We start from the raw sequence: 19882 nt of genomic DNA, 5'->3' as shown, positions 1-19882 counted from the left end.
CTTCTTTGCATTTGACCTGTTGGTTCTATTTCTACTCATCAGAGTAAGGAAGTCATCTTTTAAGACTTTTTCAGAATTTGCATCATCTGACTGAATCATCTGAATCCACACACCTGGAATTTTCCTCGAGGGAGAGCAGGCTCTCATCTCCGTTCTTTCTCCATACCACCTCAAAGTTGCTCCGCAGACTTTTATCATACTCTGCCCCGCACATCAACTGAACAGTGGTCCCACTGGTGATCACCCTGTCCTGAGGTGGATCGACTATTTTCGTAGGGTCTGAGGGAAAAGCAGAAATGTTATGAATGCGTAAGATAGTGACAGAATAAAACATTTGAATATTTGTTTCCTTCATCCTCTTTCAACGGTGCTCAATAAATTCTACGATTGTAAGTATATATGGTATAAACTGGCTTTTCAGCAAGTGCAGGATCTACAAACAAAACATGATTTGCCCTTAAGCCAAAGCTTAAGGAAAGCTTTTCTCTGACTACACTTTTCTATAATGCACTGTAGGTGAACTGGCCCTTCGGTGAATGACTGTGTGCAAAGCCTTGCACTACTCTTGCTCAAAGGAAGCAGCATTATTCTGTAGCGTATTTGCCGAGATACCTTTCACCTCCAGCACAGCAGTGACAGTGGACTCCCCCTCTGTATTGAAGGCAGCGCACACGTATTCCCCGCTGTCGTCTTTTTCTGCACCGGTGATTTGCAAAGATCCATTCTGGAGGCGAAGAAATCGTTCATCCTTTATAGATTTGGCAATATCATCTTTGGCCCTAAGGAGGGGGCAACAAAATACACACAATGTTTAGTGCATGCATATCTTACTGAACAGTACAAATCATACAGGGTCATGTGAAGTATTCACTTCCCATTGAACTAGTAGAATACCTATTAATCTATATTAAAGCAAAACAGGACTAGGGCTTGCTGATCAGATTGAATAGGAGCATTGTCTAACAGAATCAGACGTATTATCCTAAAATGTTTTTAATTTGTTTTTCTCATGGTCTCTTTAGAAATCTGATTAACTCTCCATGTAACTGTAGCAGAGACAACATGGCCGTTGGAATTAGATTAATTTCAGGGAGCGGAGGAGGATTATATCAGACACCAGTGCCGTCACCAGAGTCTTTAAGGCTAACACCTGAAACAGTGTAGAAGAGAAAGCAGGATTCTAAGCTGCGATATTGTTCATTCTTGTCCGCAAACACCACACCGTTTCCACAATGCGCACATGTACATACATAAATAAAATCACCCTGAAAGAAACAAGAAAATAAAGGAAGAAATGAGCAAACAAATTGGTCTCACTGACAAATGCCAACAGGACTATAGTTCCTAAATGTTCATGGTAATCACTAACCAAGAGATAGTCGGTGGCGGGGAGCTAAAAACACTGCAGTTCATGGTGATGTCACCACCCAGTATCACAGCATACGTTTGGAAGTCTCTTGTCAGTATCACAGGAGCTGTATCTAAAGGAGAGAGGAAGAGAGAGAGAGGAAGAAGGAAGATGAAGCAGCTCGAATGTCAAGTTGTTATTTGTGAGAGTTTTTCGCAAAAGAACTAAAGGCAGAAAAAAATAAAAATAAATAGACAGAATTCACTCCCAGACACAAGAATCACTACAAAATCATTTAAAACATATTTTTGATTTAGCAGATATTGGAGGTCATGTGGTCATAGATGGAATTCATAATTTCATCAAATCCTTCAAATATTTAGAAAAATATTCATATTGACACGTCATTATCAAGTATGCTTGAGTCTAATATGACAGCAGTAAAAATACTTATCATTACTTAATGTTTTTTGACCCTTAATCAGAGCAAACTAATACTTCAGACCTGAAAAATTAATTTTTCATGACTTTCACTTAATGCTCAATGAAAGTAGAGTCAGTCAACTGACTGGAAATAATATGTGATTGAAACAACCTTGAAATTAGTCGAAATTCTGATTCTTTTGTCAGCGCTTTGCCTGGTATGGCATTGTATTTGTACATTTAGAAAGCGAAAGGAAATGGTACACCTATAGTTATAAAAGCAGCTTCTATAAATCCTATTACATTAAGACTGTAGCTGGCCAGACTCCATGTGCTGTGGTTACCATCCTGAGATGAACGCTTCCAGGAGAATAATGGGGATGTTTGGGGTCCGATTTAACAATACTGGATGAGCGAATGAACCATCTCAAAAGACCCATAATGTACACAATTGTGTCCTCACTGGCTGGAGAACTCACTCGTGATCATGATGTTGACGTTGGCGAGAATACTGCCATGAGTGTTGGAGGCTTCACACTGGTAGACGGCACTGTCCTCTGGTGTGGCGTCGTGAATCACCACAGTGTCATCGAGCACTCGCGTGTTGCTCACTGGGTCATCTAACGGTAAAAAAAAAAAAAAAACAGGCATGAAGAAAACAACAATGGACTTTTCAAATAGAGTGGCATATAATGGCATATATTATCTGGTTAAAACTAGTAAAATGCTAAACTCTATTCGGGTTTCAAAGTATATTATTATGATGTAAGAAGAATGATTTGAAGAGATAAGATTTGGAGATGTTGACGAGAGCTTAACATAATTATGATGAACTATTATTCACTTGTTCTGACGTGTTGCAGACAAGATTAAAGGTGACATATGTAAGGAATGTATTATATCAGGATAAAATCGCCATGACGTGACATCAGAGATGAAGGAAACATGAGCAGGAATTGAAAATACTGGCTTTACTGATAACAATGGTGCAGGGGAGCGAGCAGAGAGCAGCGAGAGTAGATGCAATGCGCTGGATGTCTGAGCAATGCCGGACATAAAAAAAAGCCTCACAACTCTTCCCAGAAAGTATCTTCACCGGAGGAGAAGCAAAATGAAAGTATGAAGTAAAATGAAAGTCTACAACGCTGAAACGACAGACTGCTGCAGATAAGCCAGTGTGGATGCTTTTCTGCCAGACAGGGATGCAACACTGGGAAATCTAGGAAGGCTGATTGAATTGTGACTGCACTTTTAAATGTTAAAGGTCGCTGTTATAAAAATATATAAAATAATAATCAAATAAAGTGATGAATATGAGAAGTAAAGACTAGTTATTTTTAATTGTATTGGCACACAAAGCAGTCCGCGCAGTTCTTCCTCGTCAAGCCTGTCTCTAGAGTTTTTTAAGCACAATTAAGAAAACAGCTTCTTGTCAACTTCTCCTGCCCCGAGGCTAAAAGATGCTTTCAACCACAGCTTAGAATTATTCCCCGTCACCTTGGAAAATGTCTCCATTCCTTCTCCACGTTATGTCTGGCGGTGGTTTTCCACTGACTGAGCACTTGATGTGAACATCAGTCCCAATCACAGTCAGCTGGCTCTGAGGAGGCTCTGTCAGCCACTTTGGAGGCTCTGGGAGACATTAAAGAGAGCTGTGTTGAACCGAGTCAAAACAACTGCCATCCTTGTGTCAGCAGCTTTCCCTTTGAAGCACAAACATTTGTACTCACAAACGCATTCAGTGTGTAATTAGGCCCTGGTGTGGATTTACCTTCCACTATTACATCAAAGTAGTGGACAAACTCTCCGGCTGGGTTTTTGACCGTGCACATATATTTCCCCTCGTCACTTTCTGCCACAGCGGGGATGGCCAACTGCTTTCCAAAGTTGTTCAATTTTTTCCGTGGAGGCAGCTTGGCTCCCAGTTTCATCCAATTTACCGTTGGATTGGGACTAAAACATGAAACATATTATGAGCCACAGTGATAGATACATGTCAAAATGCATGTGATTAGATGTACATACAAGCCCTCTGGGATGCACTCGAGGTGCAGGTCCTCTCCCTTCAACAGCACCTTCTCTGTCTGAACACCAGAGGGCAGCAGCAGGCCAGGTTTTCTCACTGGGGGGGCTTCAACTGCACCACAGAGAGCGGTCTTCATCACTCACATGCATAGTTTTCATCACAAGTTTTACGAATCAGTCTCTTATGTGCAGCTTTGTGCACAGTGTTGCGGGTTCACATTGTACGACAGTGTTTTCATTTAAATGCCGCTTTGATGTGGGATTATCACTCACCGGCATCGCTGCTGTCAGCAGACTCATTGTTGGGTTTCACTAGAAAAAGAAACGACAAAACAATAATGTCGTGAGAGTGATGCTGGTCGTGACGGCAGAGCAGGTCGTCACTGACATTTCCCAAGCCAAAGATTCCTGGAAGAAACATGACAAGGCAAGCCCTGCTTCTTGGTATGCGGTACACGAATATCTTAAATATACCTATACAGTGATCTGGAGTTTGTCTTATGTCATGCGAATAATTTACTGAGATGTCATTGAGCAGTTGGTCTATAATTTTGATTTAAAAAAAAAAAAAAAAAAACTTAAAGCATGCATTAAAAACTTACAACTCTTGACCACAACAACCATAGCAGTTTTCTGGACAATGGTGCGTATTCTGGTGAAGGCAACAAAGCAACAGTAATCCTGACGACTGTCGTTCTTTAAGGCATAGGAGAAGTACAGGTTGCCGTCAATGTCCATGGAAACCCGGTCATCCTGCTCAATGTGCCGGAGACCTGCAGAGAAACGTATTCACGTCAATAATTATGGGTAAGAAAACCCAAATCGGACACTCAAACCATTGTATTGGCTGCTCTGGAGAAGCAAAAGTCAAAGGAACCTCACACTGAGGTCACGTGATAATAAACGACTACAGCATAGCTGCGTACTGTATACACAAGACAATAATGGAAATGCCCTAAAGAGTTTCCTTAATTCACGTGCACGTCACTGTGACAGCAGCATATTTGGTTTACACTGAGCTTTTATTTGAAGTGATGGGTCAGTGGCGCTCTCTTTGACTCCTCGGTCTGCCCATTCACAGTATTTAGCAGTGAAATTTAAGACGTTGCCTTAAGACATTAGTAATTACGTCAGTGTTCAAAGCAAACTCATAAACTAGAATTTCCACTTTAAGGTTGGATGCCTCCGTCAACCACATCACAGCGCAGTTTACGTTTATCTTGCAGGGGGTGATGTCATAGGAGGCATGAAGTCAAACTGACCAGCAAACTCTTAGCAGTAAATCTTGGAGCCTGTGGAAATGTTTGTAGAGAATTTCTACTTCTGTAGGTCATGAGTTATTGAGGCGAAAAACTGTTTTGTGAGTGCACACAGTTCCTCTTTTAGGCCAAGGTAACATGTTTATCAAACACAGCTGTCACTAGGCCACATGGTACTGCTGGGATTAAATGGGTTAAGGGAAAGATGAGCCATTAATGCAAAGATAATATTTTTTCAACACATGCACATGAAGTGGCTACAAAGGGCACAGTGTTCTGCTGAGAGTGAGGATGAACATTCAGTTCATTCTCCTCCTTATTCCATTATACATGTATTAACCCAGGTTTGTTTGAAGTGCAGCTCTGCCGAAAACTCAAGCCCCTCTTCAGACAGAAGGAAGGTCACTGACCCTAAATCACTGGGTTTCGACAGTGGTGGGAGAAAAAGCCTCCTTGAGTTAAACTTATGAGTTTGTACCACTCCATAACTGTCCTTTTCTGAAAGTAACAAGCTACTTCTAATTTTTCCACTCCACTTTTTTGACACTAAGACCCTGTTCAGACCTAGTATTAAGTGTATTCATTTCTAATCATATGTGGTCACAGGAGATGCATCCAGGGTGTCATTTAAATGCAAGGTGTGAACAGTCCACTGAGGACAGATGTTGACATCAGGGCCAAACAGACCTCCACATGATCCTAAAATGATGTTTGCGGAGAAGTGAAAGAAGGTGTGATTTCTGCTTGTATCTAATGCGCTGTATAAACCCTGTGCAAAACCGTGTATGCGTTTGAACAGAGACTGAACCAACCCGTCGTATCAATCGCATTTAAAAACACTTGCTTCTTGTCTTACCTATAGACATCCAGTATATCTGCCGTGGTGCCACACCCTCTGGAGGGTTACACTTAAGGACAATTGGATCTCCCTCTTTCACAACAAGAGGCTCGATATCCTCCTTTGGAAATTTAGGGAGACCTAATGAAAACACGGGCATCAGAGGAAATGTAAAGATCTGAATAATTAGTCCGCAAAGCATCACGTAACAGCTTTCTGTATACATTAAGTGTTACTTACTCGGGACCATTAATTCAATTTCTTCCGTTATAGCAGTGCCCAGCTTATTAGAGGCGTAGCATCTGTATTTACCCTGAAACAGGTTCAGGTTCTTATTTTGAAGCACTAAATTTCCACCTGTGCTGCCTGACTTGCTGGTTGCGATGTGTGGTGGGGTAAAGTCTTTGCCATCTTTTGTCCATCTGTATCTGTTGAAGCAAAACAGACAATACGTTTCTATTCAGCAAAGTGATCAAAGGTTGGGCATCTGCTTAACAATGATTATTGTTTAAATATTGGGGTTAGAGATGATGATGATGCCACTTACTCTGGTGGTGGGTTGCCCTTAGCCTCACATCTGATGGTGACCAAGTTGTCAAAAGGAAGGACAATGATAGGACCTGATGTGCGAGTTATTATGGTTGGAGGCTGCTCCACTGTAATATGAACACACACATATTACAATTTGTTTCAAAAAGACAACAAGTCAGCATCTTGGCAACGTTTTGTGCCAACACTGCAGCATAATGTGGACAAATAAGGTGCCTTAGATCTAGAGTGAACTAAAAAAAGTAGACCTGGACTCAAAGGCAAAGCATTTACTTAAACATTTTATATATTTGAAAACCTTCTAACATGTACTAACAAGCACTCCCTACCTTCTAGGGGGATACTGAGGCCTGCCACTCTGGAGGTCAAGGCCATAAGCAGAGCAAACTGCAGTCTCCCTACCAAACTCATTCCCCTCCACTGGTTACTGGAGACAGACGAGATCAGCAAAACGAGGTGATCAGCTGGCGTCACTTTGAACTGCTGCGGCACAGAGGACCTGGGAGAGTCAGAGTTTGAAATGTGTTATTTATAGGTTCAATAATTTCACTTACAATCCAGTTGTTTGATATAGGACCTCATAGAATGTCAGGATGGTAGTTGCTTGACTCTAAATGGGCTGCAGTTTGTCACATTAAGGTGAAACTTAGGACAACCGGGAGGCACATGCACAAGTACGATCTGACAGCACAAAACCCCCCTAACATGTATAGCAGTGGTTTTTTTCTAAAGACAAATCTTCACATGTTTTTTTCTGTTCCGCTCAAATATGCCGTGTCTCAGGGTAAAAAATATTGTCCTCCATAAAGATTTGCAAGAACATGTAGGTTAGGTTAGTTACCTAGAGGGCATTTTGAACTCAAAGGCACAACATAGAATGGAGAATGTAAGCAGAAGGATGAATGCCTTCAAAATACATTTAAAAGTCATTAAAATTGCTAGATTGGGTGTGGCGTGAAAATAATATTACATGGCATTGTGGTTTAAGGTTTTTCAGGTTCATGCACTGTGCAAACACACTTTGGGTCACAATTCGCCGTTTTCATTGACTTTCACTCAGAGACAAAACCCTAATCTTTAATTATCTAACATGCTATGATTGAAAATTAGCAATACTGACGGATTTAAAACGTTTTTATTGTGACAGTGTTTGTGCCATATCACCCAGCCAGCCCTTTCATTATGTAATCTCAGCCATTTGCACCTTTCAAATTAAAAGTCCTTTAAAAAAATATTTGAAAAGCTCTGTAAAAAGGCCCTCATTAAAGAATCTGTAACATTTCCCACCGAGGACACAAACCATTCCGAGTAAGCCGTTGTCTGTCATTGTGGTGTCGCAGCACAGCACAGCAAAGCACTTACACCTTAAACAGTGATGCTTGAGTGGTGGCACTGGATGGCATGCTTAGAGCTGCCACCAAATCTGAGCGGCTGCCTGCTATACTGTCGCTAGTTCCAAGATGGCAGACTATAAATTGTCGTAAGCCCATCTGTATTTCCCAGCTTCGTTTGCAAGCGGGTGAATCGCTGGAAGAAACACTAGCGATGCCAAATGGGTTTCATCCTGCAGAAGGAAAAGCTATGATGCTTTAAAATAGGACTGAGTGCTGCTCAGGGTTTTTGTGAGAAAGGTTTAACGTGGTAATTGTTGCAAACTCAATTCAGGATTAAGTTTTGCTTGACTATAAAAGCGATTAAACAAATTGAACAAGTAGTATGTGCAGTAGGAACTTTGGGGGAGTTGGACTGAAAGTACACACAGCTGTTTGAATGTTTGTACCAGTGGAGTAAACACGGACCTTGATGTCATGTTGTAATGAAGCAGCTTTCATTCTTGGTCTGATGCTAGTGTGTGATGTTTTTCCACATAAAGAGGAAGACATGGACAGAAATTTGCAATGACAACAATCATCAACCCTACTACTGAAGCGTAATGAATGATTAACTTAATGATAGTGCTATGATTAAGGTCACAGACAGAAAACAGCAGGAGTACTTGTTCACTGACATGAGGAGTGAGACCTTTCGTCCAGATTTACTCCACGTTGATCCTGACAACACAGAAATAACAAACATGGGCAACTTTTATTCTTGGTCTGTTGCTATTGTATGATGGGTTTTTTTCCACACGGACAGATATTTGCAATGACAACCTACTACAAAAGCCTGATTAATAATTAACTTAGTGATTTGATTAAAGTCACACACAGAAAACTTCCGGAGTACTTCACTGATATGAGGAGTGAGACCTTTCGTCCAGATTTACTGTCCATTGATAACATTGACAACAGAGAATATATAACAAACCCAGGCAGCCTTCATTCTTGTGTAGAAAAACCCACCGCCTGCTGCTTACTCAGAGAACCTTGTGAGTTAGGCAAATTACTAAGCTGTGTGCACACGTGGAGACCTGCAGATCTGCCACTATAATGACAAAACCAACAAAGCCTACACAGCCTGTTCTAAAGGCAAAAACCTCAGAGCGTAAAACGGGGTGGAGCTCCTATGTAAACACAAAACAAAGCATTTGTTTTGGGAACCAAGGGATCTATTACCTGAACACATGGCAGATCACAGCCCCAGATCTGCTGGGATTATGTTTTCTAAGCCAAGAGTTAGCCACAGCATGAAGAGTGTGACTACTACACAACTAATCCAAGACAAACCCCACTTTATACAATCATTTCTTTCACTTCAAACCTCTTACAGTCTCCTTCAGACCCACCTTCACAGAGCATTCTACTCAAACACAGATCCAGTACGTATGAGAGGAATCCTCCCTCAGGGACAACTAACATCAAACTTTGAATTAAGTTTCCAGTACTCACTCTTGTTTGAGTCATTCTACATCTTAGGTCGACCACAGCTGCACTACAGACCCCAGAGGAAAAAGCACAGGACGAGGACATCAAAGAGTCATTCCAACATCTCTCTCTGAACCTTCTCTGTCATGTCCTTCCCTCCTCCTCCTCCTCCTCCTCCTCCTCCTCCACCACCCCTCATTGCTGCTCTCCTGGTGCACAGACACGCCTCTCTGCCCGCCCTTCCACTCAAGCAGCTAAAGAAGCATAGGAGACTCACTGAAGTGACATATGTCACCAAAGCCTCTCTCTGGGCAAAGGAGCTCTGTAAGTCTGTGACAATGAGAGGGACAAAGCCGGCACTGCAGGGCTTCTCTGTGAGCATTAAAGAATGGGTGGAGAGGAAGTACAGCTTGCATCCCTCCTCTCTCTCTCTCTCTCTCTCTCTCTCTCTCCCTTTCTCACCCTTTTTTCCCTTGATTCCTCCATCCTGCCTTCAAGGAGCTATGCACACCCATTTACACCCATGCTCTGTCTCAGCCCCTTTAATGCAATGTGTCCTAGCTTCGCTGAAAAGGGAAAGGAGTCATCTTGTCTCAGGAAAGTGGGGCCTTTGTGGAAGTGCAGTGCTCCAGGGTACTGATATACAGTAGACGGAGGGATGTGGGAAACGAGCCTGACATAGACATGATGTTGATGATAGAGGTATTTTGATTCAGATTAACTTTCTTCCTTTTACATTTTCTTATCAGAGTAGAATAATGCCATTCAATCTGTGTTCTGTCTGAGGCATCAACTTTTGCACTATGGGTAGCATGGCAGACCCAGGAGTCAGTGGTCTTCAGTTTGTTTCCATATCTGTACTCTATAGGAAATATACATAATGAATAGATTAGTGGAGAAAGCAATGCTCACTGTGGCCAGAAGTGTCATCCTTTGCATCCATTATACATGCATACTATATTGTATAAACACCTGGTTTTAATCTGTGCAAATCTGTTCTATGACATTTTTAAAATGACACTAAATGGGGACTTTAATGATTTTGATTTGGCCTTTATACCATTTTTTTTTTTTTACTTAGACAAAGTATTAGAACTCAAAAACATGTGATCATGCTTCCATGGTCAGGGACTCTTGAGCGATTGAGAGATACAAAAAACAATTCTATTATACAGTAAAACAATTTTAACATAGTACGGCTAAAAAAAGGAAATGAAAGTGTCACCCATAAATATATATCATTCAAATTAAAATTAGGTCAAAGAATAATATATCTATCTATATATATATATTATATTATTATATATATATACATATATATATTTTTTTTTTTATTAAATAAATAAAACTGACACTAACTGGGTAGCTTAAGTTGACATGTTTTTATTTTTGAGTTGTGACTAACTCAAATATTCAATTCAGCCTGAAGCCCGAGAGTGGCTGTGTGCCATTACGCAGTCTGTTGTTGGCAACACTTCAAATGGATCTCGTCCACGTTTAAGAGAGGAGGTCCTATTTCAACACAAAGCAAGAAGCCTTCTAGGAAAAGCATAACGGATGTGCTGCATGTTCACTCGGAGCTTGACATGCAACGGAGACATGGGGCCGTGTGCACAAAACGATTAATGTAAATCAAAAATCAACAGCTGTAGCATGTTCAGACGTGTCCAAATGTCATTGAATTTAGCAACAAATGGACTCGCAGACGTGGTTTTGTTAGGCCTAAGTTAAGGACAAATAGTCACTAATAATAGTATATAGTATATAATAATTTAAAACTTACAATATTCAACATTAAGAGAGAACATACAAAGCTGGACATCCCAAGTTGATTGTGCTAACCTATAAAATGTGTATTCAATTTTATATAAAATAACATATATACTTCGGGAATTATCGTTTTTAAATTTGAATCTCCCCACACAGTTAAATGTGATTTTAATGGAGAGCTCAGTGTTTCCTAAAATGAATGGTAATGTTTAAAGAAATGACCGAATAAGCTGTGAATTTCAACCTCTCCACATCTCACTCCCCTGTGATGATTAAGTAAAGAAGGCTGCCCTGCCCCGTGCGTCTTTGTCATTTCACGTTTCCTCCTTTGCCTCTGGTGCTCTCGGATAATTATAAGACGTTTACTTCTGTCTGTCAGTCTGTCTGTACACAAAGCTCTGGAATACACTGTAATTACAACATAGCTTACAAGAAATGTACAAAACCCTTGCTGCAGCATGATTGCCGGGTTGAGATTATACATGTGCGTGTTAATTTCGGTGCCGAAATGAAATATGTATGTCCATGAGCCTTGCCAATACAACGGAGACAGCAACAATTACGCAATAACCATCAAAACCATACTTCACTGGCGAAGCCAAAAGTGTCACTGAAAAATAAAAACACTATTGAGTTATGTGCTGTTGTTATGTGCAGAAGATAACGCTTCTTTACTTTTAACGCCACTGAGGCGTCACGTGACGCTTTACTGTCTCACAACAGCTTGCTTGTAGATCTGATAAACTGTAATTATATACAGTAGATACCTGTCTAGTACTTTGGTTACATAATGTACAACAATAGTTTCACAAATTTCCTTTGTAAATGTATTAATGTATATTGCAGAGGGTGCAACCTACTCTATATCAAAGCCTTTCGTAACCTTAAACCAGATTAAAACGAAACGTGTGAAGTTGGCTAAATATGTCAAAGCCTTTTTTTTTATTTCAGGATTAAGTCCACAACAAAATCTTGAACAGCAGACCAATTAACACTTGCGTTTAATCACGTGTATAATTAAAGACGTAATGGAAGGAAACAGGGACACGCCTAGCCTACAGGTTTACAACAGTTACAACAGCAGCCGATGTTGTGGTCTATTATGTCGTTGCATGACAATGGAGACAAATTCAGACTGTGCGAACACATGTGTACATACGACGTACACCTGCACGCCAAAGAAGAAAGACGACAGACTTTGCTGTCAACGTAGACAATGACAGAAATGATTGAGAGGATTTCTGGCATTCACATACAGTGAGTGTGCTAACTCCATGAGATATGTTATTTAGGGTCACGTTCTTAAAAGTGCGGATGTCACGTCAACAGTGTCACACACAAAAATGATGGCAAAGGATTATGCGGGGGGGGGCGCTGCAAATGTGGACAAAAACTCAGACGTCATGAAGCTCACAATGTTTTTTGGCTTAATCTGAAAAGTTTGATGACGGCACGACCACAACCACGAAACCTCCAAACCACATGCAACAGAGCTGTGGCTTTGTTAACATTCATTCACAACACTGGCTACATGTGAGAATGTGTGGCACAGAATATTCTGATTTTGAGTACAATATTTTCCTCTTTATTAACTCAGTGATTGTCCTGTTTATCAGAAGATGAGGACAAAAACACATGCACTGAGGAATCCATCAATCAGTTACAGTTACCCAGAAAAACAAGGAAAGGATAAACAAATAAACAAAACAAATATTTTAAGTATGTGCCATGACTGAGTTTGTCTCTGTATCAGTGGGCGGAGAAACATCACCTGTACACAGTGAGTTGTACAGGTGTAAAATTCTTAGAATTCTCCTCACAGGTTAAAGGTTGAAAAAATCCTTACCATACCATATGAGCTTCGCAGCGTGTAGCTATGTTTGGCTTAAAACTCGTCACCATTTTAAGGTCATTAAGGTCACAAAAGAACAACCGCCCTTACCTTAAGGTCAGTGCGTTTTTTTTTGTGTCGTATCTCGCGTGTCTCTGTTTTCAGTCTCACATCAACAAACGAGTCATCATGAGAGGCTGGAATTCACACGAACAGCTCTGTGACACACATGGAGCGCTTCCACATCAAACCTGTGCTTCCAGTATTATGTAAAGAGGCAGAAGCTCGGACTCGCTTTCACAAACAGGTTTAAAGTAAATTGTGTAGTAGCTTGTATTTCAAACATTCCAGTATAAACAATGGGAAGACAAAGACATGTTGATGCTTCTCTGGCTCTGTGTTTGTATTTTACACACCACTGCCATGTGCTTTATTTCACCAAAATATGAGGGTTATTGTGTACTTACTACTAAAACTTCACCGTAACAAATTTCAAAGTGGCTAAACTCAAAGGAAACACAAGCACAACATGTGTTTCACACATATAGTGTTTCAATACAGAGGCCAACTTATGAAAATTTGCCGTTTAAACTTGCCATGTCTTGTCAAGCAAGCATATACTCTCAGATTATTTGACAGATTATATAACAACTCAGAGGCATTCCCCGTGTCAGTTGTTGAAATGTTGCCAGTGAATCAACATACAAACATAAACATTTATTTGAACAAGAACAATGTTACACTTTGTTTCTCTGTCTCGTCTGTGGATTAATTGCCAGTAGAGCTACTGGTTTCCAGTTTGTTGGAGCTGTGGAGGTGCCAACTTCTTCGATAGCACCCCCACACCTCTTCCATTCCGCATTTTGTTTACTTCAAGACTTGAGATAAATGTTTCCTAATCACTTGGCTAACATTTGCAATTAGTCAAGAACTGTATTGTCTAAAAATTGCCATGATAAATGGCAAATTGTTTCATATAACTTAAAAGGGGGAATGATATTGTACATTGCTAATGCCTGTAATCAATCCCAACAGCAGACTCATTGCTCATTCCCTCACTTACTCATTAATGGTGAGTAGGTTTCATTCCTCCAATTGTAACTTTGGTCCTTTTGTTGTGGTGTTGCTCATTAAAGGGCTCCCAGTTCACTCAGGTGGGGTTTAAGTGGTTCCTGTGCTGGCACATTAAGGGTCACCTCTCTAAAGAACAACTATAGCCTGTCAAGCAAACTGCAAACACACTATTAAACCCGGACCTTCAAGTCGAATATTTTCCCTAAACAAACAAAGTCCCTGTCCTTAACCGCTCCATTGGCCATTGTAGTTACAGCCATAAAACATTGTTCAGTACAAAAACTGGCTTTCTCTCTGATTGACACAGCCTATGACAAAAACAACACGAATCACCATAGAAACATCTCTCTAGAAGAAGTCAGAGACAGAGTGGCATTCAGAAGCTTAATTAGTTTGCCTCAGCTGGCAGCATACGAGGAGACAGCGTGGAGACATGCAGTCACACTCAACTTCCTCCCTGACAATGCAGAGGTCGCGCGAAGACCTCTCCACACCTTCCTTAACCCTCATGACATGAGCACTTTGTTCTTTGCCCTTGCAGAGAGGCAGAGGAGCGTGCAAAACTGCCCTCTGTGCTCCAAGATGAGCTGGTAATGAGTTTACCGGATAATCTTGATGGCCTAAAGGGGTTTAGTTTGGCTGGTGGAGCCTCACCAAATGGACGACATTTCGATTTAATTCTGTCATACATTCCCGGAGTGCGTGTTTGTGTGTGTTTCACTTTACTGGAACATATCCAGAAATATGGCAAACATGTATGCAGTTTCACAACAACAGTGTAATAGTGTCAAGTATTTAGTGTGACCTACCCTTACACTTGCACAATAGCATGAGACTTTCTTAAAACTCTATTGGAACTGTCATTATTGTTATTGGTAAAACCTGACTCTGTTTGTCCTACTATTTCATGTCTAATGTGAACAAAGTCTATTATATATGTATATATATATAGATAGATAGATAGATAGATAGATAGATATATACATATACATATACATATACATATACATATATATATATAGCCTGTTTTTAATTTTTAGGTGGCACACAATGTATCTGAAAGTGAAAGGAACACTGCAGGGCTGACGCAGAATACAGATTGGAGCGTGTGTTGCGTTAATGCGTATCACTTTGTTATTATCTAATGGTTTAATTTTTTATCAGATGGAGCACAAAAAAGATAACATAAAACAACATTTGGCCAAAAAACTGGTACCATCGACCATTGGCTGCCATCAGTGTGTGTGTGTGTGTGTGTGGGGAGGTGGGCGTGGCTGCATGAGGGAGTGCAGGTGTGAAGAAGCTAATTGACACAGCTGAGGCTGCTTTGTAATCATCATGCTCTCACTATATATTCAGTCGCTTGGTGGACTCAAAAGGACTGACTGCTTGAGGGAAACGTAAGGGTTAAAGAGTTGACGGAAGTGTTGGGATATGTCATATTATTTTGTTTAAATCCACACATGTATACATTTTATGTTAAGCTGCGAACAATTGTGTCTACATACGGGCAAGAGAACTCACAATGAGACCTACCACACCCTGGTTCACACAGGATGCGTGTGCGTTGTGTCTTGCTCATGCCTGCAAACATATCTGTGTGAACACTCCGCGCTGTAATGAAAGCGCATCAGGGGTGGGTCATAGAAGAACCCATACCAGCCAACCCCTAATGTATACTTGTATATCACTGTTAATTCATAGAAACATTAACGTTTGTTATTCGTCCACCAACTTTCTCAGTCTGTGCCAGTTCCCCTTCTGTGCTTTGTCACTGGTTAAAGAGAGAAACATTTTGTTTACGTTCGAACGACCGAGTCATTTATTTAATTTAACGGTGATTTCCACCTGTTTATGTGCTAAGTACGGAACACCCATAAATACACACTGACGCTGACATAGTGCATGTGTCTCTTTAAATACAACATACGACATACAGTAGTGCGTGTGCCTATTTGTGTGCAGCATTAGCAATAGAAATGTGAGACACTAAATGAGACACAGCGTTGGGTCTACTTTCAATATGCGGCTCTGTCTCTCTGGGTTGTGAGTATTTAAATTCATTCTTATGAAATAACAATGCCATTAGCCTCTTTGACCAAATAAACAAACGACAATTTATTATCTGTAGCACATAGCAACTAAAAGCCAATTCATATGTCCGAACATAATGGCTATATGTTTCCATTTGATACACTGTTCAAAGCTTTAATCATGAATCAATACACCTGTTAACACCCTTCTCTCCTCATCTCATTGTTCCTCTCATTGTTGGGAGTAGAAAGAAGTGACAACAGCAGTCACCCATTGAGCTACGGAAACCTCCATGTACTGAATGACAAGTGATAAGTGCCATTTTATGATGTTTGGAAATAACAGCTGTTGTTCAATCCAGGGGATTAACATTCATCTCCAAAGAGCTTAGACACAGAAAGTAATGAGGCCTCACATCAGGGAGAAACTTGTCTGATCTTGTGTCCAAACACACACACACACACACACACACACCACTGTGAGCTCTCTCTCTATGTCCCATGCCATCTTCCACTCTACCTTTCAAACACTAAAAACATAGTCCGTGGATGTTATTCCTCGAGCTTTACACTAAAAGCACAGAGAATACCAAAGAGTGATTTTCTTGTCACTTTGAAAAAAAACCATATTTTGGGTCTTTGAGTCTTCAGCACCTGCAGCTATAGTTTTGTTTTTTTTGTCTCAAACAAAGCAGAGAAGGATGAACTGTAATCTTTCCACTCTAACATCTGCTCCCACGGATGAAGGGAGTCTTAGCTAAATCCGTGCGCACTCTATGTAGATTAAAAATATGATATCTAACAAGGGGAGACGTTGAATGCATAAGGGCTTACATATCTTTAACAAATCCACGTGGAAGGAAAGGAAGTCAAGCTGTTACTTTACGGAAAGTTCTTTGTGAGAAAGTCGTCAGAAAACCGTTTACTTCACCTTCTCATGCTGAGCTGACAGTATGTGAGTTTCTGCTGCAACACGTCAAGATAATAGAACTCATGAGTCACCACATAATGTACAGTCAGAGCTATTACTCATCAACAGGCTCTCACGAAGAAGGACAACACTACATCAGAGAAGTAGAACTGTCAAGTGAAGTGGACAAAACCCTTCAAATGATTCATTTTAAAAGAGTTATTTATTGAGTCGTAGTATCAAAACAAAGGGATCAAACACATAAAACAGTAACAGCGGATAAACTTTGACGTGATTGAGGCAGCTAAGTGATTTAATGTAGCTTCCTATTTCCTGCTTGTCTGAACCTCCAATACAACAAAGGTGTTTGGTAGGTCTAAATTATAATTATGATGGCGACTGTAGGAGCCTTGCCTCGCATTAGTCTGCGTGAGTAACACAGGCCCATGACAGGGGTATGCTTGTGAAAGTGTCAGGACCTTGCTTCATTTGCATATCTGGAGCACGATGAATGAAAGAGTTTGTTCTGGTCTGTGTGTCCTATTTAAAGGGTCCATTAAGGAGTGTTTTAGGATTTCCTCTGTGTTGGATCGGATGTTTGGGAGCTGGTCTATGGACAAAAGTGCCAGAACGAAGAAAAGCTAAATGTTCTGAATGACGTGATGTCCTGACTCAAACTGTATGCAGATGATGCGCTCCTTGACATCTTTCAGTGTGGGCCACATGACAAGTGGGCACACCAATCAGGTTGGGAAATGTTCCCACCTACACTGGACCTGTTGGCAGTCTGGAGTCGTGGTGGTTGGTCTCACATTCTGAGCCAAGTAACACCCAAAGGTTATTGACAGAAAGACAGAGGTTGCAATATCCCCCTGTTAACATGTAGTGTTAGGAGTGAGGCGTGGATGATTATTAAGGCACTGTGGAAAGTGAAAGTTAACGATGAAAGCTGCGACCACAACATAACAAAACAAATCTCTCACTGTGAATAAGCAAGGTCGGGAACAACGGCACTTCAAGATGAGATGAGTACTAATACCACACTGTCATCAGATTCTCTTTTCACACCATGTTGGTGTTAACATGTAACAAAAACCTTGTTGAAATGAAGTCAAAAATATACTTTTGAATGTAACACCTAAACCAAGTTTAGACCTGTAATATTTTTGTTGATAAAGAACATAAGTAGTCTTAAATTCTCCCTAGGTTTTTACAGCTTTAGGGCTACGAGGTAAGATGTATTTGCAGTTAAGTGAACAAATATCAATATCAGAAAAAGATTGGTTGGTGTAGTAGTTAGCACTCCTGCCTTTGCAGCAAGATGAGGCCTTTCTGCATGGAGTTTGCATGTTCTCCCCATGTGTGCGTGGGTTTTCTCCAGGTTCTCCGGTTTCCTCCCACAATATGGGGATTATTAGGTAAATTTGAATATATCTATCTGTGGCCCTGTGATGGACTGACGACCTGTCCAGGGTGTACCCTGCCATTCGCCCTATGCCAGCTGAGATTGGCACCAGCACCCCCACTCATATGGAGAATGAAGCGGTAGAAGACGAGTGAGTGAGAATATCAGGAAAAAGAAGAAAGAAAGTGCCACCATAGCTTATCTACCCTTTATCTAGTGCTTGTCCTTCTCTGAGGGTCACATGAGGAGTTCGAACTAACCCCAGATTGGGGCATTTGGCAAATCACACTCTGGACGATGTGCTGATGTTAATCATTTTTTGAAGTGCCCCTGGTCTCTATCTGTCTTTATTTTCTCTCTCTGTAAATGTGATGTTTTGTTTGTAATCTGCTGAACGTGCACGTCTGTCCGTCTTGGAAGAGGGATCCCTCTGTGGCTCTTCCCGAGGTTTCTGCCATTTTTCCCCTGTACAAGGGGAGTTCTTGCGGAGTTTTTGCTCACTCGATTTGAAGTATACCAGGGCCTTTAAGGATAGAGGGTGTCACTTGCTGTACAGACTGTGAAGCCCTTCAAGGCAAACTGTGTTTGTGATTGTTGGGCTATAATAAATAAAATTGACTTGACTTGACTTGAACAAAAAAAGACAAGTCTAAACAGTTTGGATGTCACAACTCAACAAACAACATGACTTATCATCTTTAATCAAAGCTACTAAAAGTTTGTTATGCTGCTCCGTCTAAATCAAGCAGTTGAGTATGAACATACCAGAAATAAGCTACCAGGTACAGCACACTAAGCGATAGATGGACAATTTGGTCAATCTGAAGACAATATATTTTTTGATTTTAGATGTACAGTATTATCTGACCAGGTTTATGACTTACACCTGCCATGAAGTGGTACATCAAGTGTCTCGTATAGCTACTACAGCTACAGTGAGACTGTGACCCCCGAAAGTACTGAAAGTGAGGGAGCATGTGAGAGACAAATACATACAGGAGATGAGGAGAGGGAGGTAGAGGGAGTTTTGGGGGGTTATGTCGATGGCACAGGAGAGAGAAATCCATGGGAATTGAACTAATTAGCATATGAATCACATTCCAGCAGCAAGAGAAGACAGACATTCAGTTCAGAGTCTATTGTAAGACCAACAGTAGCAGGTAAAGCAAAATCATTGCACCAAGTACAAGGGGCAAAGTTAATCCTCCCATAGTGTGTCACAAAAGTAGCACTAAAGACTTCACATAACCAAGGAAAATTCACTATGATAAAGATAAAACAACACGCATTACCATGACAAACACACATTGATTTAAACAAGCTTGTACAACACCTGCACAATGTGCTCAGTGCAGTCTGGAAAATAAAATGGAAATACAGGATGCGTTCTGTCAATCAAATCTCATCGTTTGTTTAGTTGAATAACTCAACGAGCAGCAAATAGCTCATGAATGATCAGTTGTGTATCATTTTTGGAAACTACAATCACTTTTTTAGTCGTTTTAAGTAAAATACGTCCACACATTTGCTGGTATTAGTTACTTCTCTGTTCAGCTATGACAGTAAACGCATTATGTTTACAAGTGTTGTCCATTTGAACTTGGAGGTCAGGT

General features: G+C 40.7%; 1 protein-coding gene across 4 annotated transcripts in view; it reads right to left on the bottom strand.

The window, feature by feature from the left end:
* LOC131468486 (neural cell adhesion molecule L1-like protein) overlaps positions 1-19882 on the bottom strand; it is a 47743-nt gene that overhangs the window by 22605 nt on the left and 5256 nt on the right. For all 4 annotated transcript variants that reach the window (XM_058642792.1, XM_058642794.1, XM_058642793.1 and 1 more), the window contains exons 2-14: positions 6772-6941; positions 6441-6549; positions 6134-6321; positions 5912-6034; positions 4399-4569; positions 4070-4108; positions 3797-3908; positions 3543-3724; positions 3269-3403; positions 2251-2391; positions 1370-1481; positions 613-779; positions 114-279 (exon numbers count right to left, since the gene is read on the bottom strand). In XM_058642792.1, the coding sequence (XP_058498775.1) occupies positions 114-279; positions 613-779; positions 1370-1481; positions 2251-2391; positions 3269-3403; positions 3543-3724; positions 3797-3908; positions 4070-4108; positions 4399-4569; positions 5912-6034; positions 6134-6321; positions 6441-6549; positions 6772-6941 (1815 nt within the window). The remainder of the gene's footprint in view (positions 1-113; positions 280-612; positions 780-1369; positions 1482-2250; positions 2392-3268; positions 3404-3542; positions 3725-3796; positions 3909-4069; positions 4109-4398; positions 4570-5911; positions 6035-6133; positions 6322-6440; positions 6550-6771; positions 6942-19882) is intronic.

This window comes from Solea solea, chromosome 11, assembly GCF_958295425.1.
Source record: "Solea solea chromosome 11, fSolSol10.1, whole genome shotgun sequence".
Classification (NCBI taxonomy): Eukaryota; Metazoa; Chordata; class Actinopteri; order Pleuronectiformes; family Soleidae; genus Solea; species Solea solea.
This window is presented reverse-complemented; position numbering and strand designations above follow the sequence as displayed.